The sequence below is a fragment of the Nyctereutes procyonoides genome, unplaced genomic scaffold, assembly GCF_905146905.1.
Source record: "Nyctereutes procyonoides isolate TBG_1078 unplaced genomic scaffold, NYPRO_anot_genome, whole genome shotgun sequence".
NCBI lineage: Eukaryota > Metazoa > Chordata > Mammalia > Carnivora > Canidae > Nyctereutes > Nyctereutes procyonoides.
Window position 1 is genome coordinate 65905573 of NW_026575142.1, and position 27285 is coordinate 65932857.

A 27285-nucleotide genomic window follows, 5' to 3' on the forward strand; every position below is an offset into this window, starting at 1 on the left:
TTAAAGTAATCTCTACACCCAACATGGGGCTTGAACTCACAACCCCAAGATCGAGTCACATGCTCACCGACTGAGCCAGCCAGGCACCCCTAGAGCATTACCTTTTTAGATGCTGTATAATATCCCACATTGTAAGTACTTCATGATTTATTTAATCCCTTATTGATGGATGTTTGGACTATTACCAGGGGTTTTTGTTTTTTGTTTTTTTTTTTTTTTTGCTACTATAAGCAATACATAATGAATATCTTAATATGTGATTTTGTGCTATCGTGTGGGACTCTGTAGCAAGGTCATAGAATATTCACATCATAAAGTTTGATGACAATTTGTTGCCATAAAGCTAGGGACCATGTGCTATCAAAAAAGTTTAAACCAGTTTATGGCACAACTACATTGAATGAGAGCATCCATTTGTTCTTCCCCTCACCTCAGATATTATGAGCCTTAACATTTTTTGAAGTCCAGTAATGGAAATACTAGCTTGGTATTTTAAATTCTGTATTATTGGGATCCTGGGGTGGCGCAGCGGTTTGGCGCCTGCCTTTGGCCCAGGGCGCGATCCTGGAGACCCGGGATCGAATCCCACGTCGGGCTCCTGGTGCATGGAGCCTGCTTCTCCCTCTGCCTGTGTCTCTGCCTCTCTCTCTCTCTCTCTCTCTCTCTCTCTCTCTATCATAAATAAATAAAAAAAAATTAAAAAAAATAAATTCTGTATTATTTAAGGATAAGACTATCTTTCTCTTCATCTACTTTTGATCACAAAGGTAGTTTAAATAATATTAGTTCTAAAAGATGTGACTATCTCACAGTATATCTTCTGCCTGAAAATGAGACTATATAATTTAGCACAGTATATACAATATAATTAGCATCAGTAAGTTGATTCTTATCATGAACTAATGTTATTCTCATTTTTTAAAAGTAAGCTCTGTGCCTCATGTGGGATTTGAGCTCATGACCGCAAGATCAAGAGTTTCATGCTCTACCAAATGAGCCCGCCAGGCCCCCAGTGTTATTCTCATTTTAATCCTGTCCTGATCATTTCATGCCATTTAGGATTTTCTTCAATTGATGGTTTTCAAACTGGTGCACATAGGGAATCATAGATAACACATTTTATTTTATTTTATTTTATTATTTTATTTTATAACACATTTTATTAAGAGAAATTTATTTAGAGATAAGCCATTAAAAAATGTTCTAGTACTCGGGGTGCCTGGGTGGCACAGTCACTTAAAGTGTCCGACTCTTGATTTCAGCTCAGGTCATGATCTCAGTGCTGTGAGATCAAGCCCCGGGTTGGGCACAGAGCCTGCTTTTAAGGTATTATGCTCAGCAAAATAAGTCAATTAGAGAAAGACAATCATCATATGATCTCACTCGCATGTGGAATTTAAGAATCAAAACAGGATTATAGGGGAAGAGGGGAAAAAAAAATAAAACAAGACAAAATCAGAGAGGGAGACAAACCATACGAGACTTTTAATCATAGGAAACAAACTGAGGGTCACTGGAGGGGAGGGGGCAGGGGGATCGGGTAACTGGGTGATGGGCATTAAGGAGGGCATGTGATGTAATAAGCACTGGGTTGTAGAAGACTGATGAATCACTGACCTCTACCTCTGAAACCAATAATACATTATATGTTAATTAATTGAATTTAAATTAAAAAAATAAAAGGTTCTTTCTCCCTCTCCTCCCTCATCTCTCTCTCTCCCCTGTCCCTCCCTCCCTCTCTCTCTCAAAAAAATAATAAAATAAATAAATAAAATAATTAATTAATTTTATAGTACCCTTATACCTTGTATTGTCTGTACCTGGGGAGTTCTGTTCCCAGATTGTTACATGGCTCTTTCCCGTCATTCAGATACTCAGATGTTCTGTCCTCCAAGAAGCCTTTCACTCCTATTCCCTTTGTATCTTGTTTATATGGTTGGATGTAAGCTCCATGAGAACGGAGATCTTGTCTTTGCTCTGGAGCTCCAGTGCAGTGTTTTGAGTAGTACTCAATAGTAGTATGCTCAAAAAACATTTACGAATTCTAGAAAAAGCTGATAGGCCTTTTCACAGTATAGTTTTATGTTCATTAATGGAGATTTAAGCGTTGGGAGTTGTGATTTATTCTATTTTTTCTTAACATTATAGCATATTTTAATTAACAGAGTCATGCAGTAAATTAAATTAATTCTCTGGTGAAACAGTCTTATCCTTTTATAATGCAATTCAAAGTTGTCTCTAAATAGCTATTAAGTGTCCTAATTTTCTGGGGAAAATTGTGAAACTAAAGCCTCATTCAACTAAAAGGTTAAACTTTCTATTAAAGTCTATTGATTCCCCTGTGATCCTTCTTACCCTCGTTAATTTTGATACGAGTCTCTTCTTAATTTTAGGCATACAGAGCCAATAGTAATTATTTTTAAGTTCCTTGCAATTATTTTTCAGTTGTAATTTTGTTACCTTTATTTTTAGCCATGTACGCATTGGGGCATGCTTATCTAGAGAAAAAATTCTCTCTAGAATTTATGGAACACAGGATTATGATTTCTCTGGTTTATGAGCAACACTGTCTAGAAGCTAAGCTTTCAATTATGGGATTTTTTAAATATTAGAGCAAATAATGATCATAAGCTTACTTCATTTCTTTAAGTAGATGTATGACGGCTGTTCTTTTTCCTTGTGTTCAAAACCAGTTTTACTGATTTGTTTTGATGTGTCTGTGGAGAAACTGGTTTGCTTAATTTAATTAAACATTTTAGGATGAATAGTAATTTTGTAACAATTATACCTCCCTTCTCATGTGAAGAAAGAGTATGGGACAGAGAATGATAAATGACTTTTTAGTTCATCATATTTTAATTGTGACTGTTTTTCCATACGGATATACTTTTTTTAATATTTACAATCTAATATTAAGTATTTTCTAAATTTCTAATTTTATTAGTTTCTAATTTATTCCAAGTCTGATTTAACTGTTTCTATTTTGTCATGTCTCTTTTATTAGAAACTAGCCTTTGGATATTTTATTTCTTTTTTTTTTTTTTTTTGGATATTTTATTTCTTAATTAAGTTATTTTATTAAGAGTAGTGCATGCTTTTTTTTTTAATATTTTATTTATTCATGAGAGATAGAGATAGAGAGAGAGACAGAGACGTAGGCAGAGGGAGAAGCAGGCTCCATGCAGGGAACCTGATGCGGGACCCGACCCTGGGACTCCACGATCACACCCTGGACTGAAGGCAGGCACCAAACCTCTGAGCCACCCAGGGATCCCTAGTGCATGCTTTTTAACAAAAATATTGATTTGTTTGAAGGAAAAAGTATCTTTGAGGATCCTCAGATTTCACCCAAATAGCTCCTATAAACAAATTGGTGATGTCTTTTTCTGTGAATATACAACTAGAAGGGATAGGGTAACTTTTTTTCTTTCTTACAAATAGCCGAATATTGTACAAGCTGTTATTTAACCTGCCTTTTAACTTAACATCTTGTGGATTATCTTTCCATAGCAATGTATGTAGATTTATATAATGTGGTTTATGTAATGTATATATACCATGGTGGTACCATAATAATTAACCAATTCTCCTTTGATAGATATTTAGATTATTTGTAGTGTATAAGAATATTAGGGCAGAGAATATTTTTGTGTACCTTTTTGTATATTTTTGGGGCACCTGCTTTGTTATTTATAGAGTAAATTCCCTGAAATGGGATGTATCCTTGATAATAATAGGTGGTACCAAATTGACCTCCAAAAATATTGTACCTTTTGTTATACTTTTTACCAATGACATATATAAATTATTATTTTATTTACACCTTATACAAGGTTTGTGTGGGGAGAAAGTAGGTGATTTGCAGAGAGTAGGAGAGGATTTTTGGATGTGATTCTTTAATTCATATCCTGTTGGCTTCAGTAGGTGAAATTCATGGAAATTTGAAATGCATGTAACCATTTTTTGACATAAAGAGTATGTTGGAGTGTTTCTGAATTCTACAAGGTTAAAATTCTTCCTCTTTGCATTATCAAATCTGATGCATTCACGGGAAAATTAAGTGTCAAGATGTAACAAAATCACACTTAGGATGGTAAGAAACATACTAATCGTATGTGAAGCTTTCCAAACATCTTTAATCTGATGTACTTTTAGCTGGTATATTAGGAACTGAAATAGCAAATTACTCTTTATACTTTTTCTCCCTCACGTAACACTGTATATTGACACTGGTAATCATGTCAGAAGAAACTGTGAGGGGAAAATTTTTTGACTGAATTAAGTGTCATGTCACTTATTTAGATAGCAGTATTATGGATCTAAACCTAAAAATTAGAAAAATGAAAATCAACATCAATAAAAATTCTACTCCTGGAGCGGATCTTATTTTGAACTGACATTTTCCTTTTACTTTGAGAACTTTTAAACATTTCCTGTAGTAGAGGTTTGTGTTTGATCACTTCTTCCCTAGTTTTCATATCTTTATTTCACCTTTAAAAAAAAAACAGCTTTATGGGGCGCCTGGGTGGCTCAGTTTTTTAAGCATCTGACTTTTGATAACAGCTCAGGTCCTGATCTCAGGGTCATGAGTTTAAGCTCCTGTGTTGGCTCCATGCTGGGTGTTGGAGCCTCCTTTAAAAAAAAAAGAAAAAGGAAAATAAATTTAAAAAGCTTTATTGAAATATAATTGACACACAATATATTGTACATGTTAAAAGTGTGCAATTTGTTGAGTTTAGACACCCAGGAAACCATCATCACAAGTAAGATAGAGACCATATCCATTACACCCAAGTGTTTCAGTGTGCTTTGCATTTCCTCGTTCTTACCCCTCCATGCTAAACAATTACTAATTTGTTTTCTGTCATTATAGGTTAGTTTGCATTTTCTAGAATTTTATAGGTGTGGAATCATACAGTGTGTACTCTGTGGGGAGGGAGCTGGTCTGGCTTCTTTCACTCAGCAAAATCATTGATAACATGTGTTGTGTTCATTTCTTTTTATTGCTGAGTGGTATTCCTTTATGTGGATGTACCACAATTTATCTGTTCCTCTGGTGATGGAAATGGAGGTTGTTTACAGTTTGGAGCTATCACAAATAAAAGCTCTATGGCAATCATGTATAAGTCTTTGTATAGATAAATATTTTCTCATGGGAAAATACCTAGAAGTGGAATGGTTAGATCATATGGCAGGTATATATCCTTTTTAAAAAATAAAATAGGGAAAGAAATATTTGAAAAGGAGATAAGGTGGGGTACTGCACCCTAGGTACATTCTTGGGCTGATGAGTTTTATTTTTTTTTTTTATTTTTTATTTTTTTTGGGCTGATGAGTTTTAGAAAGGAATTTATATGGAAGTTAAGGATATGGAATTTGATACCTTTTAAAAACTGTCTAAGTCTCCCAGGGGTAGAGCACCCCATGTAGAAGACAACTAGCTGACTTGGAGAAGTCCTCAAGCACTTCTTTTAGTTCTGGCCTCTGCCCCGACTCTGTGCTCCAGGCATTCTGTTGGGTAAACCCTGGGCTGCTGCCATTTATACAATAGGCCATGGAGATGCCTGAAAGGCAGAGGGATCAGACTGGGGCCCACCGGGAGAAATCCTTGGGGTGGTGGGGTGGAGATGAATTGAGAGGTGAGACAAGAGAGGCTGTGAGAGCCTTATTTGGCACCGAGGATCCCAAACTCCCACCTTGTGCACTGCTCTGTCCCTGTTGGCATCCCCACCTCCAATTACATTGTCTTCCTTCCCTCGCTAAGGGGCAACTACTATCATGGGATAAGTTTAGAAGCCAAACTCTTTCTCACTCACATTCCTCCATCCCCAGGGAACCACTGCTCTGTTTTCTGTCATTATTCTATATATATAAATAACAAAATAAAGTATTTTTATGTGCTTTTAAATTCATATAAGTGGTATTAGCACATATTCTGAAACTTCCCTTTTTTCACTGGACATTATTGAGGTCTATTCATGTGCATAGAGAACTAGTGTACTTTTTTAAATTCTTTTTTTTATTGTGAAATGTATATCTAACATAAAATTTTAATCTTTTTTAAGTATATAATTTAGGGACATTAAGCATAGTCATGGTTTTATGCAAACATCCCCCCTACCCTATTCCAGAATCTTTTCTTATCATCCCAAACTCTATGCTTATTAAATAATAACTCCCCTAATTGAATTTATTTATTTATTTATTTTTAAAGATTTTATTTATTTATTCATAGACACACAGAGAGAGAGGCAGAGGGAGAAGCAGGCTCCATGCAGGGAGGCCGATGTGGGACTCAATCCCAGGTGTCCAGGATCATACCCCAGGCTGCAGGCGATGCCAAACCGCTGCGCCACCGGGGCTGCCCCCCTAATTAAATTTAAATAAAAAGTAACTCCCCCTTTCCCTTTCTCCAGCTCCTCCTCTTCACATGACTCTCTCATACTTTCTGTCTCTATGAATCTGTCTTTTTGTCCCTATGAATTTCTCAATGAAATGGATTTTCTGGCTTCTTGCTCTAGGTCACTTTTGATTTTGAAAGATAATTTTGCTGGGCAAATAATTCTAGGTTGGCAGGGTCTTTTTTGCATTCTATACACTGTCTTCTAGCTTTTGTTGTGTCTGATGCAAATAGGCAGTCAGTGACCTTTGTTCTCTATTTAATGTGTCTCTTTGGCTGCTTTTAAGATTTTTCTCTTTATTGTTGGAAAAATTTTGGCCATAATCACTTCAGAAATGTTTTTTCTGTCACCAGACCCGTCCTCTAGGGATTCCAATTACATGTATATTAGGCCTCTTGAGATGTCATAAAGCTCACTAATGCTCTGTTCATTTTTTTCCGGTCTTTTAATCTGTATTTCATTTTGGGTAGTTTTATTGCTATCTATTTAAATTCACTAGTCTTTCTTCTGGCATTAATCTATCTAGTATAGTTCAATTTGGGCCTTTTAAAGTATCTTCCATGTATACTGGACATGCCCAATTCTTTCAGCTTCTTGAGCACATTGGATATAATTATAATAACCTTTAATATCTGTTTCTACAAATTCTTTCATCTTTCAATTCAGTGTGAATTTCAATTGATTGATGTTTCTCCTGGTGTGGGTCATATTTTCCTGCTCTTTATGCCTGGGTATATTTTATTGAATCCTGGACATTGTGACATTGGTGTTATTGGGTGTTGGATATATTTTATTTGTATTTTTATAAATATTTCTGGGTTTTATTCAGGGATGCATTTAAATTACTTAAAAACAGCTGACCTGAGCAGCCCCGGTGGCTCAGTAGTTTAGCACCGCCTTCAGCCCGGGGTTTGACCCTGGAGTCCCAGGATTGAGTCCTGCGTCAGGCTCCCTGCATGGAGCCTGCTTCTCCCTCTGCCTGTGTCTCTGCCTCTTTCTCTCTGTGTGCCTCTCATGAATAAATAAATAAAATCTTTAAAAAAAAAAAAAGTTGACCCTTTGTTATTTATTTCCAGTATTTTGAATCTTTTTTTTTTTTCACTTGTTTAGTGTAGGTTTTTTTTGTGTTTTAGGTTAACAATTCCTATTACCTTATCATCTCCAGAAGAGGAAGTTGAGGATGGGCAGCTTGATAGGATAGTATATACTTCTGTAACCACTGATTCTTCCGTCCTAGAAAATAGGAAGCAAAAAGCCAGAAATCCATTACTATTGTGATTGGGCCTAATATTGAAAGGATGACCACTTAATAAAGATAGCATTCTTGGAAGATTTTTGCAAATCTGTATTTTAAGCAATGCAATTCCTCTTCAGAGTAGGGAGTGTAGGAACTTTCACAGATGCTGTGTAGTGTTCTGAATCCAGTATCCAGTGATGGGCTGGCAGTAGGAAGGTCTGGTGGGAACAGAGTGAGTCTGTAAATCTACAGCAGACTCCAACATCAGGGAGAGGAGTGTGGTGATGCTATCTCAGGCAAGTGTTAAAGGTTGCCATCTTTGGTTTTATGCTGTGTTGATTTTTTCAAGTGTGAGGCACTGAATTGAGTCATATGCTGAAATACCTAATATAACTAGTGTTATATATGTGTTTTAAGTTCTGTATCTTGTCAGATTATCTCATAAATAACTGAATCTTGCATATTTATCAAACACTTGAGGTCTAATGCCCTAATTTGGTTCGTTCTTTTTATAGGTGAAGGAAAATGTACATGCATTGAAAATAAGACTTGATCTGCTGGTTATAATATATACATTTTATTACTGTGAAATTCATTGATCTGAGCAGATCTCACTCTGGCTGTATGCCTGTTTCAGGATGTGAATTTGGACTTTAGTAATACAGTGGGCTTTGAGAAATAGCTTTTCCTCCTCCTATCTTTGTTTCGTGATGACTCTTCATGGAATTTTTTACTTATGAGTCATGTAGCTTGCTTTATCAGGCATTAAACAGTTGGCCCGAAAAGGTAATACTTGAACCACAGATATTCAGTCCAATAAAAACAAAATAGATTTGAATATCCACAATGTCAGTAATTAACTATTTTCACACTTCCTTGTGATTATTCAAAAGAGTCTCTAGTTTAATACTGAATGCAGGTACATTATCCAGTGTACTAGTCTGGCAAAACGACAATGTCTAGCAGAAGGGAAAGATTGATTATTTAAAAAAAAAAAAAAGACGGTTATAATGTACCTTTAACAATAGTTAATTCCATTCAGGGCATTTAGTCAAAGCACAATAATAAAAGCCACATGTATAATGGACCAAGCATACTATGAGTCACTTTAAATATATGATCTTTAGTTTTCCCATCATCCTTACAATATAGGTAACAGCCCTCCGCAGAGAGAGATAAATATTTATATATACACATATAATATATATATACATATGAATGACACATGTTTCTCATTGTTTAAAAACAACCTGAGGTCAGCTTAAATGTATTTGCCAGCGTGGATTCAGTTTCCTCACCTAGAAAATTGGTATTGAAGTGTTAATTAATTTTCAGACTCAATCTACTTCTAGAATTCTTTTTTTTTATTTTTTTATTTATGATAGTCACACACAGAGAGAGAGAAAGAAAGAGAGAGGCAGAGACACAGGCAGAGGGAGAAGCAGGCTCCATGCACTGGGAACCCGAAGTGGGATTCGATCCCGGGTCTCCAGGATCGCGCCCTGGGCCAAAGGCAGGCGCCAAACCGCTGCGCCACCCAGGGATCCCCTACTTCTAGAATTCTTTGAATATTTCATTATTTAGGATTAATTTAGTCAACTGGCTTGTTTGTCTAACTGAAAGAATAATTTACACTTACTGATGTGTGAAATTTTCATTATTTTTGTTGCTTTTTTATTTTTATACTTAAATCTGTAGAAACAAGTTTTTTTTTAACCTATGTCAAAAATGATATATAATTATATTGGCTTTCACTTTCATAAATGTGGCAAAATGGGAGAAATTTGAGTAACTGAGAAAGTGAGTCTATGAATGAGTGAATTTATTTCTTTGAGGCAAACTAAGACAGGCCTTGCTTTTGAACTAGAATGTTACTTTGTTATCAGAGTCACTTTTATAAAAGTGCTGCAGTAAAGAGTTTTTCTAAAACAGCTTCATTGAGATACAGTTTATTATTTAAAGTGGTTTTTAGTATATTCACAGAGTTGTACAACCCATCACCGCAATTTTAAAAACCTTTCATCACCCCAAAAATAAATCCCATGCTTATTAAAATTCACTACCTATTTCCTCGTAAGCTCTTTATCCCCCATAGCTCTTAGGCCTAGGTAAAGCTCTTAGGCCTAAGGTAACCACTAGTCTACTTCATGTTTCTATAGATTTGCTTAATCTAGATGTGTCATTGCAATATTTGTTCAATTGATGGACATTTGGGTTATTTCCACTTTTTGGCTGTTAAGAGTAATACTGCTAAGAACATTTGGTTACAACTTTCTGTGCAACCATATGTTTTCATTTCTCTTGGATATATACTTGGGAGTAGAATTGCTGGGTCATATGGTAACTATGTTTAATCTTTTGAGGAACTACTAGACTGCCAAAGTGGAGGCACCATTTTTACAAACGTATATGGGGATTGATTCCAGTTTCTCTACATCCTCACCAATACTTGTTACTTAACATCAGTGTATTGAGTGTTGACCCAAAAGCTGTTTATCTCTGTAAGCTGGTTGAAACATTTGACCTCAGTGTTTTTCATCTAGCATCTTTTAAGATACCAGTAGTACTGAGTTATAAAGTGGGTGTACGAGAGAGCCAGTCTTTCTTTATGTAGATTATACTCAGTCTGAAAGTATATTGGAAGAAAAGATTTCATCCATAATAACAACACACAATTTTTAAAAAATCCAGGATTGCTATTTCTAATATAATTAGGTCAAAAAGAAATTGATGAAAAATCTACTTAAAGAAGTGTAGATAGCTAATTCCTAAAATGGAAAAAAAAAACCCTCAAAAATTACTAATAATTAAAAAACCAAAGATTTATTTTTTTTTAATTTTTATTTATTTATGATAGTCACACACACACACACACAGAGAGAGAGAGAGAGAGAGGCAGAGACACAGGCAGAGGGAGAAGCAGGCTCCACGCACCAGGAGCCCGACGTGGGATTCGATCCCGGGTCTCCGGGATTGCGCCCCGGGCCAAAGGCAGGCACCAAACCGCTGCGCCACCCAGGGATCCCAAAACCAAAGATTTAAAAATAAGACATTTTCACCTATCAGATTAGGAGATATTTAGAATTTAATAATTACTGGGATCCCTGGGTGGCTCAATGGTTGAGTGTCTGCCTTTGGCTCAGGTCATGATCCTGGGGTCCTTGGATCAAGTCCCACATCGGGCTCCTTGCATGGACCCTGCTTCTCCCTCTGCCTGTGTCTCTGCCCCTCCCTCTCTCTCTCTGTGTCTCTCATGAATGAATGAATAAAATCTTTAAAAAAATAAATAAAATTAATAATTACAGAGAATTAGGAAAGATACACGGTTGGTTGTGTATATAATAACCTTTTGGAGTTCCTGTCATTCTTAAATTTGGAATAACTCAAAATTTTTAATGAGGACACTTTATTTTATTTTTAAGATTATTATATATATAAAGAGATAAGGAGCAGAAACAGGGAGAGGGGCAGAGTGAGAGGGAGAAGAATAGAGAATTTCAGACTCCATGCTGAATGTGGAGCCCAACGCATGACTGGATCTCACAGCCCTGAGATCATGACTTGAGCTGAAACCAAGAGTGGGACACTTAACCAGCTGAGCCACCCAGGCGCCCCAAATGGGCACCTTTAATCCATCGCACTTTTAGGAAATTATCAGAAGTTATTCAAACATACAAACACTTCAGTTCAGAAATATTTACTATATTATTCTCTAATAAAAAAGACTGAAGTACTGATACATACTACAGCATGGATTGAAAACAACTTGAAAACATGCTCAGGGAAAAAAGACAAACATGAAAACTACATATTGTATGATTCCATTTATATGAAATGTACAGAAAAGGCAAATCTATAGATACTGAAAATAGATTAGTGGTTGCCTAGGTCTGGCAGTAGGAGGAGAGGTTGGGGGGAAATGGGGAGTGATCATTATGGGCAAGGGGCTTTTTTGAGGAGGAGATCATCAAAATGTTCTAAAATTGATTATATTGATAATTGACAACTCTGAACATACTGACAACCATTGTACACTTCAAATGGGTAAATTGAATGCTATGTGAATTATACCTCAATAAAGCTATTATTAAAAATTAGGTTATCTTTAGGCTTTTAATAAAATGTGAAATATTAGCTCCTAAGGTAAGGCTGTTCCAAAGAGTTGGCATTTGTCCTGGGTCTTGTAAAGATTCAGAGAATTTCAAGATTCAACTTGAAAAATAAAAGTAAGATCCTTGTTCCATAACAAATCATCTAAAAGCACAATAGCTTTAAAAAAACCCACCACTTTATAATCTCTCACACATCTATAAGTTGACTAGCTCTGCTGGTCTCATGAGAAACCTCATGCAGTGGCAGTCAGAGGGCAACGGGGCCTGGAGTCCATGTGGAGGCTCACCTGGGATGCTGGTATAGTCGGTTTTCTCTGCCTCTTTGTATAGTCTCATCACAAGGAAGTGGTATCTCATTGATTTTCATTTTCTTAATGATTAGTGATGTTGAGCAGCTTTTCCTGTGCTTATTGACCATTTGTATATCTTTTGAGAACCGTTAATTTTTTTTCTTGCCTGTGCCTGTGGTGTCAGATCCAAGAAATCATTGCCAAATCCAGTGTCATGAAGCTTTCTCCCTAATGTTTTCTTCCAACGGTTTTATAACTCTTACAGTTAAGTCTGATCCATTTTGAGTTAATTTTTGTTTACTGTGTAAGATTAAAGTTCAACTTTATTCTTATGCATATGGTTATGTTTGGATATTTTATAGTGAATTTTTGTTAGTTTTTGTTGGTTTATAATGGTATTGTGATTATATTAAGGAATTTTAATCGAGAGTTACAGGGATTTGTTCAGAATGATACAGTAGAAGGGAATAAGTGTAGGGGGAAGCCAGATTTGGCGATATGTTTGAAAATTTCCAAAATGAGGGGCACTTGGGTGGCTTAGTTGGTTAAGTGACTCTTGATATCAGCTGAGGTCTTGATGTCAGGGTCATGAGTTCAAGTCCTACGTTGGGCTCCATGTTGGGAGTGGAGCCTACTTTAAAAAAAAAAAAAAAAGAAAAAGGAAATTTCCAAAATGAAAAGTTAAAAGGTAGGAAACCAGGAGAATGGTATTTAGAAACCTAGATGCATGTTGGTGGAGGGATGGGGTAACTGGGTGACGGGCATTAAGGAGGGCATGTTGATATAATGAGCATTGGGTGTTATATGCAACTGAGGAATTACTTGAACTCTACATCTGAAACTAATGATATGTTATTGTTAACTATATGTTAACTAATTGAATTTAAATAAAATAAGTTAATAAAAAAGAAACCTAGATGCAGAGTTTCTATTAGATGCTATAGAGAGGTCAATTAGAATAAAGATAGAAAAGCTTTTGATTTTACCAGCTCTTTCCATGACCTTGGATATGGCAGTTTTAGTAGAGTATGTGGAACTCAAACTGGTTAGCAGAATTTTGAGATACTCCTGGAGGATAGGAACATGGAGAAAACGGGGGAGGGGGAGGTCACTCTTGATATTAAGAAGTTATTTCTAGGGATCCCTGAGTGGCGCAGCGGTTTGGCGCCTGCCTTTGGCTCAGGGCGCGATCCTGGAGACCCGGGATCGAATCCCATATCGGGCTCTCGGTGCATGGAGCCTGCTTCTCCCTCTGCCTGTGTCTCTGCCTCTCTCTCTCTGTGTGTGTGACTATCATAAATAAATAAATTTAAAAAAATTAAAAAAAAAGTTATTTCTAATAAATCTAAAAGATTATAAACCTATGATTTAAAAAGTACTGAAGTATGGTGTCAAAGATCAAAGGCCCTCCCCTTTTTTCTTGCCCTTCTTCTCACCCACCCCCTCCACTTTCAGTCTAGTTTGCTCTTGAGATGTGTGGCTACCGAATGAATGGAATGGCAACCTGAATGTGAGGGAGATTATTGAGAAGGAAACTCACACATGCCTTTGCCTGAGAAGAGCTAGTGGAAGGAAGGAAAAAATGGAAATGGAACTGAGGGAGGATATGGGATAAGGCCCAGAGAAGAGAAAAGGAAGAGATTCATTAAGGAATTCCCAAGTTGGAGAAAGGTATAGAGGCATTCATTTCTTTGAGAGTGGAGAAAAGGAGATGGCTTCGTTTTTCTCTCTTGAGTAACAGACATAGTTCTCTGCTGAGAGTGATTGAGGTTTGGGTAAGGTTGGTGGCATCTTGTGTGTGGTAACATTTGGTGTACCACAGGAATGAGCAAAAGCATTGCAGTGTGGAGGACCCAGCTCAGGCCCCAACTATGATCAAGATGACTTTTTCATTGAGGAATGCCATCTTAGGGGGGGATGTGCCATCTCATTGTTTGCCAGGGATGACTCAGTTCTTTGGCTGGTTGACTAGGGAGGTATTTTTCCCTTAGCCTTTCTGTGAGTAGGTTTACTAAAACTATCCATTCACATTTGGAAACAGCTCAAGTAGAGCTCCTCTTCAGTCCAGAATACTTTAGTGGCTGTGCTTCCTTTCTGTGAGCCTCTTGGGTGAGGAAAGGTTCTCAGGTAAAGGAAAATTTTGACAAAATGATTACATGGAGACCTCTAACCAACCATATTGTGGCAGTGAAACCACTTTCACTTCCTCCTTTAAAGAGGTAGGTAACAGAAAGCTTGTCCCTGGCCATTAGTCATATTGTAGTAAGAATCCAAGTGTAGTCAGAGTAGATTCTGTTTGTTATACTTTGAATATATATGTTACTGAGAATTAAATCGTTTTTATATGTACCAAACTGGTTTAAATGAACCTCACGTAATATTTTGTAGAAACCGTAAAGAAAGTTATGTTACCAACTTTAGAAAATAGAATTGTCTAAAGAAATATATTTGTCCTTCTCAAATACTTCTCTATGTGCATATATAATAGTTTTTCTCAAGATTTTATATAGTAGAAATGGTCTTTTCTCAAGATTTTATGTAATGAAAATTGTTTATTAAACATTACATTTTAGAAGATTTAAAAAGTGAGCTTTACTTTACTTTTTATATTTTTTTTAGGAGACCCGTGTACAGTATCATCTCAGTTGGAGTTAGAAGAAGCCTTTAGGCTTTATGAGCTGAATAAGGATTCTGAACTCTTGATTCATGGTAAAGGAGTAATCATTTCTTACTCTTCTAGAGCTATAATTTTCTTTTAAATAACCTTATATTCTTGATCATTTTAAAACATAATCCTGATGTCATTTTTTAAAATCTCTATCCGTCATTGCTTTGTAATTGTTCATATTCAGTAGTTTCTCAAATGCTAGAGAAAATAAAATCAATCGTCTTAAAATCTTGGGAAATTTGTTATTTGGGAATGCCTTCATAGATATTAAACTGATCATCTCTCGTGTTTAGTAGTATTCTCCTAAGTTATCACCCTACAGTTCTGTAATGTATGCAAATAATGATCTCCAAAGAGAAGGTATCCGAAATGTCCTTTCTTTTATATGAGGGCGAACAGTGAAACTATTTACATAATTAGATTAGTGTGTTAAACATCTGCAGGCCCATAAGCAGGATAGTGGTAGAGTAGAAGAGCCCAAAGTCAGCTGTCATATAACTGGTGCATTGTAGACCTGGGTATAGAAACTAGGTATTCTGGTTCCAAGTCTGTGTTCTTTTCATTCTACTGTGCTACCCCTCAAATTTTTTATGTTATGTAAAACCCACTTAATAGGGATCCCTGGGTGGCGCAGCGGTTTAGCGCCTGCCTTTGGCCCGGGGCGCGATCCTGGAGACCCGGGATCGAATCCCACGTCGGGCTCCCGGTGCATGGAGCCTGCTTCTCCCTCTGCCTATGTCTCTGCCTCTCTCTCTCTCATTGTGTGCCTATCATAAAAAAATAAAAAAAAAAAATTAAAAAAAAAACCCCACTTAATATATCACATTTAAAGGCTCTTGGGTGGCTCCATTGGTTACGTGCCTGCCTTTGGCTCAGGTCATGATCCCATGATCGAGTTCCACATCAGGCTCCCTGCTCAAGAAGGAGTCTGCTTCTCCCTCTACCTCTCCCTTGCTCATGCTCTCTCTCTCTCAAATCTTAAAACAGATACATATTGCATTTAATTGAAATTCATTGGCAGTATTTCATGTAACATTTTGAGGAGATCAGACCTAGAGAACTCTTTAAAACTTGAACAAATATAAATCTCCCATAAGTATAATGAGTCAACACTTTGTTATTATTCCCTTGCACTTTTGTTCACAGTGTGTTTTTAAAAAATTAGTACTTTAATATTTCTCTGCCTTCGGAGTTTGACATAGTGACTCGTAAGGGATCCATAATCTAATTTGTTGAGGTCCTTACAGAACTTCAGAAGTCATCCATATCTGGAACCATCTCTTTCTAGAATAAAACTACAATGAATGTTTAAAGAGTTGATTGATCAATTCATTATTTTTGTATCATATTACAGAACTATTTTTCAGAAACTACCTTATATTTCAACTTTTAGGAATATATTAGGAACTGTGCATCTCATACTTTGTGTTCTTTTTAAGCCATGTCCTTTTTGTACGTCATAGACTACTAGTTTTATATTCTCTTTATAAAAATGGCCTGGATTAGCATGTTTATAAATTTATAGTTCCTAAGATAAAACTTACAGTTTTTTGGATTTGTTTTTTTTTTTAATTTTTTTTAATTATTTATTTATGATAGTCATACAAAGAGAGAGAGAGAGGCAGAGACAAGGCAGAGACACAGGCAGAGGGAGAAGCAGGCTCCATGCACCGGGAGCCTGACGTGGGATTCGATCCTGGGTCTCCAGGATCGCGCCCTGGGCCAAAGGCAGGCGCCAAACCGCTGCGCCACCCAGGGATCCCAGTTTTTTGGATTTGGATACTCTTAGTGGTGTAAATTTTTTCCTAAAGTTAGTATACATCTTTTAAAAACTATAATGGGGGACACCTGGGTGGCTCAGTGTTTGAGCGTCTGCCTGTGGCTCAGGGTGTGACCCTGGGGTCCTGGGATCAAGTCTGGCATCGGGGTCCCCACAGGGAGCTTGCTTCTCCCTCTGCTTTTGTCTCTCTCTCTCTCTCTCTCTTTTTTAAAGCATATAAGCAATATTTATTTATTTTTTAAGATTTTATTTATTTATTTATGAGAGACCCAGAGAGAGAGAGGCAGAGACACAGGCAGAGGGAGGAGCAGGCCCCAAGCAGGGAGCCTCATGTGGGACTCGATCCTGGGTCCCCAAGATCACACCGAGGGCTGAAGGCTAGGTGCTAAACTGCTGAGCCTCCCGGGCTGCCCCCCACCCTTTTTTTAAATAGCTGAGAATGTTTATTCAAATAGGACATTTATTAGCTCCCATTGCAAAACAGTCTTATAATAGTTTCAGTTAACAGTAATACTTAGCATATTTGATCATATATACCACATTCTAGCTTTTAAGATGAGTGATATAGTATCAGAGAATTATTATTTTTAAAGATTTTATTTATTTATTCATGAGAGAGAGAGAGAGAGAGAGAGAAAGAAAGAGGCAGGGACACAGGCAGAGGGAAAAGCAGGCTCCATGCAGGGAGCCTGACATGGGACTCGATCCTGGGACTCCAGGATCACGCCCTGGGCTGAAGGCGGTGCTAAACCGCCGAGCCACCCGGGCTGCCCTGTATCAGAGAATTACTATGAAATGCAATGCTTAGATCAAATACCATCAACACTTAACAGATGCTTCTCTTTGTGTCTCTCATGAATAGATAAATGAAATCTTAAAAAAAAAGAATAAACTAATTTAAAAAATAAGTAAAAAATAAAAACTATAATGGTTTACATTCATACTTGTATACATTTTTGTAGTTCAGTTTTAATTCTTCATAGTAGCCGACTTGACACTACAACAAAAATTTAAGGAAATAGTAGTTAATGACTTCTCTTAGGATAAAAAAAAAACAATTAGTAATATAACAGGGACTAGAATGAATAATTTGAGCTTCTAATGCATTTGATTTTGGTTGTTCACTTTCATGAAAACCTCTTTCATATAGTCTTGGTAAATGAATCCCTTGAAAAAATATTACTGAGTATACGCTAAGTATCTTGTGTCAAGAGAGGGTTAAAATTTGGGTCAGTTTTTTTATTTTAGAATTTGAAATTCTCTATAATTTATGTGTTTTAAATTTACTGTATTGATTTTAGTTTATTTTCTTTCAGTCTTTCCTTGTGTACCAGAACGTCCTGGAATGCCCTGTCCAGGAGAAGACAGTGAGTGTGTATATACTTCATATCTTTGAGTATAGGGTTATTTATGGCACAATTGCACAAGTGAAAGGAAATCAGAGCTTTTAGGGCTACTTCAGTGGCTCAGTTGGTTAAGCATCTGCCTTCGGCTCAGGTCATGATCCCGGAGTCCTGGGATGGAGCCCCACGTCAGACTCCCTCCTCAGCGAGAAGTCTGCTTCTCCCTCTCCCTCTGCCCCTCCCCTCCACTCATGTTCTCGCTCTTTCTCTACCCCCCTCAGATAAATAAATAAAATCTTAAAAAAAAAAAAGAAATATAATTTTTAGTCCATCTGATTTCTTTTCTATTCTTCAGTCTAATTTAGACTATATTAGCATCTGCGTAAACTCTTTTCCTTTGCCAGATGAAAATCAGATGGTTTGGGATGCCTGGGTGGCTCAGTGGTTGAGCATCTGCCTTCAGCTCAGGTGTGATCCCAGAGTCCTAGGATCAAGTCCCACATCATGCTCCCGTTAGGGAGTCTGCTTCTCCCTCTGCCTATGTCTCTGCCCCTCTCTGTGTCTCTCATGAATAAATAAATAAAATCGTAAAAAAAAAAAAAAATCAGGTAGTTCATAGTTACAAGTTACTGACGTGTCTTGTCACTTATTTTGAAGATACCATGTGCCTTTATTCACCAGTTATTAACATTCTCTGTGTTTGCTTTATCTCTGCGTCTGTATGTGTTCACACATAGACATGCATATACATAAGAAACATGCTTTATTGATTGATTGATGAAAATTTTATTTATTTGACAGAGAGAGAGCACAGGCAGGGAGAGGGAGAAACCAACTTCTCGCTGAGCAGGGACCCGGATGTGGGGCTCCATCCCAGGACCCTGGGATCATGACCTGAGCTGAAGGCAGATGTTTGACTGAGCCACCCAGGCGGCCCAGTTCCTTGACTCTTTATGCAACTTGATGAAAAGAAAAAATTAAAGAGCTCTGAGTCTTTATGTATAGAGTTGAATGGGTGCCATGTACTATATAGGAAGATGGGGAAATTTAAGGAAGTAGGTAGAACCCTGAAACAATAATGAAAAATTTAGGTCTGGATTTAGCTAAGAATGTTTTACCAGAGTTCTGATGATGGATGGATCCAAGCCAGCATAGGCTGCCTTTATAGGGCTGTTGGAGAAGCAACTATGTAAATTCTTTGTCCAGGCCAGAGTTTTGAAAGACTTGCCATTATAGCAGGTCCTGGTTTCAGAGTCCCATCTACAAATGAATTATGGATCTATAGTACACTTTCCAGATAAAATAATCATTTCCTAACTTTTCACTATATTTCATGCTCACTTTCCCTGTGTAAAATTTGCTGGTAGAAATTTGATACCACTGCTCCCCCAGTATAATAAGTATTATTAAAATAGAGCATGGAGGAAAATTGATAACCACTAATATAGTCTCTTGGCTCTTTTAATTCCTAGGCAGCATTAATATGTTTGAATTTAAGGTATATCAAGTTGTAGTTCATGAAAGCTTCTAAAATAGGGAATTTTTTTAGGTTAAGATATTATTACTATTTTTTAAAGATTTATTTACTTATTTGAGGGGCACCTGGGTGGCTTAGTCAGTGGCTCTGTGTCTGCTGCTCTCCCTGCTTGTACTCTCTCTCATTCTCTGTTAAATCAATCAATCAATCTATCTATCTATCTTTTAAATAAGATGAGGCAGAGGAAAGGGAGAGAGAGAGAGAGAATCTCAGGCTGACTCTCCACTGAGTGCTGAATGTGGGACTTGATCCCACAACCCTGAACTCATGACCTGGGCCAAAATCAAGAGTTGAGTGCTCAATCGACTGAGCCACCTAGGCACCCTAGGTTAAAATATTATTAACAGAAATTTTCTGCTTTGGTTATTCCTAACAGAATAAATAAATTAAAAAAAAATCTGTATTTAAGGTTCTGTATTGTGCTATTATGTTAAGATTTCTGATTCAGAGCATTTCAACTAGTCTTTTCTATGGTAATTTTAAATAGTAAACCCAGTGCTACATCTGCTTTAGAATAGGAGTTTAGAAACCTAATGGAATCCTTCTACAGTATTAACTATCACTATGGAATATTAATGACTAATAGACCATATGTATAATAGTGATTGAGTTAACTAAAATTACTCAGGTCAACTAGATTTGGTCTCATGGAACCTCTTAGTTTGTTTAGAAAAAGTATTAATATAAAAACCATTTGATTAAAGATTAATGGGGAGGAGCATCTGGGAGTCTCAGTTGGTTACTGTCTGACTCTTGATTAGGTCATGATCTCAGGGTTGTGAGATCAGCCCCACCTTGGGTTCAGGGCTGGGTGTGGAGCCTGCTTAAGATTCTCTCCCTCTGTTCCTCTTCCCCCTCTAAAAAAGAAAAGATTAATGGAGAAGATAATATTCTCATGGCTACAGAATGTCCCTTTCAGGGCATCTATAAAAAGTAAAATGTACCTTTACAACGAAGAGAACAAGCAATCACTGCCTTTAACAGAGTTCTTGAATGCTAGTAGTGGGAGTCAGCAATCTGACATTTGTGTATCTCTTGATATGATGCAGTAAGCAATACATATCACCTATATATTATTTTTGCCAAGAGTATTTGGTATTGATTCTGGTAAGGAAGCAGACAAATCTAGAATGTAGGATATAATATAAGACAACTGCCTGGACTGTTTCACCAAAAAAAAAAAAAAAAAAAAATCAACATCACAAGGAATAAACAAATACGGCAGTGGGAATGTTTCAGCATACATTAGAGAGAAAAAAGGTCTAGGAACCAAAGATTCAATGCTTGAATCTTGATTAGATCTTGGAGAGAAAAAGAAAGCTATGAAAGATACTTTGACGGTAAATAGGGGAATTTGCATATGAGCTTCTGTTAGGTGAGACTGAATTAATGTTGATTTTCTAAGACACGGTAATGGTATTACCGTTAAGTAGAATTAGGGGAAACACCCTTATTCTAAGGCGGTGAGTGGCTCCTTAGGTATTTAAGGGTGAAGTGTTACGTCTGCAACTTACTCTTAAATGATTCAGGGGGAAAAAAGGCAAGTGTATAGAGAGGAAAGCAAATGTGGCATAATGTTGGTAATTGGTAAGTCTCCGGGAAGGATGCAGCTGTTTATTCTATTCTGTCAACTTTTCTATGGGCTTAACATTTTTCAAAATTAAAAGTTGAGGGAAAAAAAAAAACCGAAAAGCCCGAATAGTCATTTTTAATACATTTTGCTCCATGGGCTATGTTTTCATTTAGTCTCTTGAGGAATTCATTTTATTTTTTCACTTTCAGGTTTTTATCAGAATCGTTTTTTCTTGAAGTGAATATCATGAAAAAAACCACAGATTTAATTATAAAAAGACTTTTATTTCGACTTACTCTTTTTTTTTTTTTTTTATCTCAGAATCCATCTACCGCAGAGGTGCACGCCGATGGAGAAAGCTTTATTGTGCAAATGGCCACACTTTTCAAGCCAAGCGTTTCAACAGGGTAAGCCTTAATTTATTAAATACTAATAATTTGAGATATCTGTTTTTTTCTTTACTACTGTAAAAGAAAGGTAGTCTTATTTTCCCTTTTAAAGAAATAAGTAAGGTGACACCTTTTCCAGTTTGCCTGGGACGGTATCCCTGTTATCTTGAGGTAATTTTTAATAGCATCTCCTTTCACTCTTAAAAATATCCCCTATTGAATTGTATGGTTACCTTAGCTGAAAGAAAGTTGGCTTTTTTTTTTTTTTAAGATTTTATTTATTCACGAGAGACAGAGAGGCAGGAGATGCAGGCTCCCTGCAAGGAGCCCAATGCAGGGTTTGATCCTGGAACTCTAGGACTACGCCCTGAGCCTAAGGCAGATGCTCAACTGTTGAGCCACCCAAGCGTCCTAAATGTTGGTTTTCCAAACAACCAGAAAATAAGCAAAGTTTATTTTGCAAACCATCTGATGTAATTTTACCTTTGACTATTTCAAAAATAATAATTGCAAAACACTTACCTAGCTTTTACTACGTACCAGGTGCTTTTCCAAATGTTTGACACATATTGACCCATTTAATCTTTACAACAACCTTGTGAGATGGGTACTATGTATTTCTGTTTCACAGATGAAAGGGCTGAGGTGTGGGGCACTTAGGTAACTTGCCCAAGATGACATAGCTAGTAAGTGGCAGAACTAATAAGGCTTGAAAGAAGTCTATTTCCAGAAGTCCGTGTTTTTTTGTTTTTGTTTTTAAGATTTATTTATTTATTTATTCATGAGAGACGCAGAGAAAGAGAGAGAGAGGCAGAGGGAGAAGCAGGCTCCTGCCACCCAGGGATCCATGTTTTTAACTACTCTTGATAACTACAAATATATGGACTCATTTTCAATTGTAAAGCTAGTAGCATGTTCTGAATTCATTAAAGTAAATAGAAGCTACTACCTGAGGTTTCCAAAATCCTTTTATTCAGTAGTACTGATATTTAAAAAGCTTTGAAATGAATGGTCACTTTGATATTGCTCTTTTAGAGAACAGGGCTTTGGTTTAACCTCTGAACAGTCTGGAAGGTTTATGTTTGCTTGGGAGTCCTTGCATAGCTTTTTCTGCTGTATGTTTTTTAAGTTTAATTCACTTTTACTCTTCAGTACTCTGAATTTATGTGAAGAATAGAAATTCTTGAATATGTAACAAAACAATATGGTTGCAAATTTCACTCTTGCAAACAAAATACTTTTTCTTTTTATTTTTTCCGTAATATGATAGTTTTGGAAAAGTTTTATGTAAAAAAAGGAATTGAGTTAGAGAAGAAAGCTACATATTTTCACTTAAAAAAATTTTTTTTTTTGAGAGAGAGAGAGCATGTAAGCGAGTTGGGGTGGGAGGGCAGAAGGAGAGGAGGGAGGGAATCCCAAACAGAATCCATACTCAATATGTAGCCGGAATCAGGTCTTGATCCCACAACCCTGAGATCGTGACCTGAGCTGAAATCCAGTTAGGCAGAGGCACCCCTTATTTTCACTATTTTATCATTAAACTGTTGGCAAAAGATTATGATCTTTTTTTTCTGCTAAGAAAATACTGTTGAATTACTCTTTCCAGCGTGCCCACTGTGCCATCTGTACCGACCGAATATGGGGACTTGGACGTCAGGGATATAAATGCATCAACTGCAAACTCCTGGTTCATAAGAAGTGCCACAAACTTGTCACAATCGAATGTGGGCGGCATTCTATGCCACCGGTAAGACACAATTGTCTTTTTTTAATAGAACATTTTCAGTAACACTACTAGAGCAGAGGGCTAAAATACAGGTAGTAAGGAATCATAGGTCAACAGTGTCATAGAATGTAACTTTACAGTCCAGTTGACATATTGTGAGTTTTGAATTGTTATTATAAATTTGTTTATATTATGTAGTTAACTTCTTGATTTAATCTGCTACAAAAATCATCTGGTCTAAATTAGGAAGAGGTAGTGAGAACTATTTAAGAGACTTTTTTCTCTTTAGATAAACTAATTTGTAGCTCCTATTGTATTAGCAACTACACTAAACAGATCAGGTAAGAAGAGTCAGAGGTTTCATAGTTGCTATTTAAAGTGTGAAATTACTGGGGAGTCTTTTTTTTTTTTAAACTTTTTATTTATTTTTTATTTTTATTTTTAAAAGATTTTATTTATTTATTCATGAAAGACACACAGAGAGAGAGACACAGGGAGAGACAGAAGCAGGGTCCATCAAGGAGCCTGATGTGGGACTTGATCCCAGATCTCCAGGATCACACCCCAGGCTGTAGGCGGCACTAAACCGCTGCGCCACCGGGGCTGCCCACTGGGGAGTCTTTTAACTTAAAATTTTATTTTACTTTCTCTTTCAAATATACAATTATAACATGTTCATTATAGAGCATACAGATAAATAAAGAAAAATTAAATAAAAATACCCCATGAAATCTACAGCCTAAAGGTAATTGTCTTCTGGTGTATATCCTTCTAGAACTTTTTCTTTTGCAAATTTATATGTATAAATATATAAAATTTATTAAATTTTATATAATTATTCATATAAATTAAAATTAATTATATAATTAAAATATAAGTTATATAATTCAATTTTAAATAATTTTATATAAATATTAAAACAATAAAAATTTCATTTTCTATTTGGAAAAATGTTAAATCTATTTAAGAGTAGATATAACAGTATAATGAACTGCCTTAAGCCAATCACCCAGCTTCAGTAGGTAACAACTCATGACCAGTCTTATTTCAGCTACACCCCCACCCATGTAACCTGCTCTCATCCTGTATTTTGAAACAAATCTAAAAGATAAGGACTCGTCAAAAACTAAAAAGCAGTTCTTTATATCAAATATTCATCTAGGCAGTGTTCAAATTTCAGTTGCCTCATAAATGAGACAATTTTGTTTTTAGTGTTCATTGTGAATCAGGATCCAAATGAAGTCCATATTTGCAGTTGACTGATGTGGCCTAGATATTTTTTAATTTACTGATTCTTCTATCTCTGTCACTCACTGGCTTTTTTCCCCCTTAAAATTTCAATGTAGAAGAAATTATGTTGTCATTTAAGGCGTTGCAGTACTCTTCTCTTTGCTTTCATGGTTTTGTTTAAAATGTTCCCTGTCCTCATTATCTTCTGTGTTATATTATAGCTGGATGTAGAAGTTTAATTTAGATTCTGGTTTTTGGTTCTTGTAGGTTGTTTTTGAGACTGCTTCATAGAAGGTGGAGCGTTTATCCATCAGAATGCATATAGTGTTTGGGTCTTATTCTTTTAAATACTTTTTAACAAAAATGAGATCATAGATGTATATATACTGTGTTCTAACCTATTTTTTCACTTAACTATATATTTTAGTCACCTTTCTATATCTGTCTATATCCTCATCAATGTTAGCATGGTATTTTGTTATATACCTAGTTCATGATTTACTTAACTGTTCCCCATGATTATACATTTGAGTTGTTTTCTACATTTTCCTATAAAGAAAATCATGAACTTTCTGATAAGTAAATATTATTTCCTTAAGAAACTAGAATTACTGGCTTAAAGGATATGCATTTTTAAAAAGATCTGGATGCAAAGGCCCTTGAGTGGGCTCAGCTGATTAAGGATCCGACTCTTGATTTCAGCTCAGGTCATGATCTCAGGGTCCTCAGGTCATGATCTCAGGGTCGTGAGATCGAGCCCTGTGCTGGGCTCTGCTCTGGGTGTGGAGCCTGTGTAGGACTCTTTATCTTCCTTTCCCTCTGCCCCATTCCCATAAATAAATAAATAAATAAATAGGCTAAATGCATCTTTCTAAATTGTCTTCTAGAATGAGTATACCATGTTTATTCATAGTATCTTCTTTGTATATTGTGAATATAGGTTATAGGTTATTGGTGACTTGTTGGTATTAGAATTATTTAACTAGTTCATATAAGCTCAGGAATGGGTTTGTTGTTAGGGAGGTGAAAATCCCATCTTAAGGAAATGATCAAGGCCAAAAATTCTGAACATAATTTATTTAGGTTACTGTTGATATTCCTGAATATTCTTAGGTGATAGAATGACTTCAGACCATATACAGTGATTATGTTAATAATCACTAAATGTATTGTAAAATCCAGGGGCCTATCTGTAAGGCACCCTTAAAATTATAACTGTGTAGGGACACCTGGCTGGTGCAGTTGGTAGAGTTTGTGTGACTCTTGATCTTGGAGTTTTGAGTTTGAGCCCCACACTGGATGTTGAGATTACTTAAATATAAAGTCTTTTAAACAAAGAAGTTATAACTGTGTTAACTACTGCTGTTTCTCAACTTTACCGTTTCTTGCTGGTATTCATTAAACCTGGGTCCAAGATTAATGAATTAGTAACATTTTGGTTTGAATTAACATTTTTCCTGAGGTTATTGGCAGTTAGTTGGGTAAGTCAGTTTCTAGAAGGTATTTCTCCTCCTTGTTTGAGTCACTGGCACCTTTGAGAATCTTTAGAAAGGTGGGAAACCCACAAAATTTTAGGTTTCTAGACCATTTTTGAAGTTCATTTCTAAACTCAGCTAAGGAACTTATGTACTAGAGACTCCTTTTGCCAAAGATTGAAGTGAGTGTATGGAGCTGAAAGGAAGAATACATAGTGTAAGAAGAGAAATGAATCAAAGTATATAGAAGTTTCATTTGATTTTTTTTTTCATTTGATTTCTAATGGGTAGTCTGAAATTAGTTTTCTGTTTCTTTTGTTATCCGTAAAACGTGATTTTTGTTATCCGTGAAACATGACTAACGTTTAGCTCATTCACAAGAATATTGCATGGTTTTATATAATTAAAGTAATACAGTTTTCACTTACTAAGTTTCTTTCAAGTTTAAATTTTAATATGCTATGTCTCATTGAAACAAAGTTGTTTCTGCATTTATAGTGGTATTGGGATTTAAAAAGAACCCACTGATTTACTGTGTCTTTGGAAATGTTTGTAGGAACCAATGATGCCTATGGACCAGTCACCCATGCCTTCAGATCATGTACAGACAGGTAAGAATGACACTGGCAGGACCATTGTTCATCAACAAGTATCTTTAAATACTTCTTTAGGTGACTCTTTAACTTAAGTTTAAAACCATTTATGTTCTTCCCAAATAAAAGTTAGTTAACCCTATTTTGCAGTGGTACTATCAGTTACAATACTTAATATATACCTTTGGCATTTTAAGAAGACAGCTACGTAAACTATAACAAATGATTCTTTCCTCTAATTCAGATAAATTTCTTCTGAGACTTTTTTTAAAATTCAGCAAACCTCATTTTTTTCAATAATGAAAACACATACAGATTTTGTGGGCCATGTTAGCTGTTTGGGTGATCTGTTTTGATTAAAAGTTTTATTATCAGAAATAGAAATTATGTAAGAGATACAGAGATGCAATATAGAAAATTTAAAAAAGATCATGTGAGTTCAAACATCAAATAAATACAAAACCTTAAATATGTATCTGCTCAATTTGGAAAGTGATTAACTGAGTGGAGCATTGTGATCTTGGATGAATCAAGAAAGGGAAAGTGAGAGAGTTTTCCTAGAAGGACAGAATGTAGTCTCTTGTTCATGCAAGAAGCCGGTTATATGAAACATGGGCTTTTTTGTGTGTGCCCCAAGTAGCTTTAAGGAATAGAAACCTAGAGTTCAATCTTTTCAATTCTATACTTGACCTATGTGGTATGGTAGTTAGGAACGTTTTGAGTATGAAGGAAGTGAGGAGTAAAACCCAAAAGTTCCCTCTCTCTATGCCTTAGTCATATTAAAATAATTGAATAAGATTTATAGAGTTACCCTTATAGAAGGAATTGATTAATTGGTGAAGAGGTGAAATATATGTAAAATACCAAAAATATCTGTTAAAATCAGTACTAGGCTGCTAATTGGTTCTTGCTCCTCATTCTCATTAAAGAT

General features: G+C 36.1%; 1 protein-coding gene across 2 annotated transcripts in view; it reads left to right on the forward strand.

Annotated features, from left to right (window-relative positions):
* Window positions 1-27285, forward strand: part of PRKCI (protein kinase C iota) — a 74228-nt gene that overhangs the window by 20511 nt on the left and 26432 nt on the right. For both annotated transcript variants that reach the window (XM_055308134.1, XM_055308132.1), the window contains exons 3-7: window positions 14660-14749; window positions 17805-17855; window positions 21263-21348; window positions 22937-23077; window positions 26318-26372. In XM_055308134.1, coding sequence (XP_055164109.1) covers window positions 14660-14749; window positions 17805-17855; window positions 21263-21348; window positions 22937-23077; window positions 26318-26372 — 423 coding nt within the window. The remainder of the gene's footprint in view (window positions 1-14659; window positions 14750-17804; window positions 17856-21262; window positions 21349-22936; window positions 23078-26317; window positions 26373-27285) is intronic.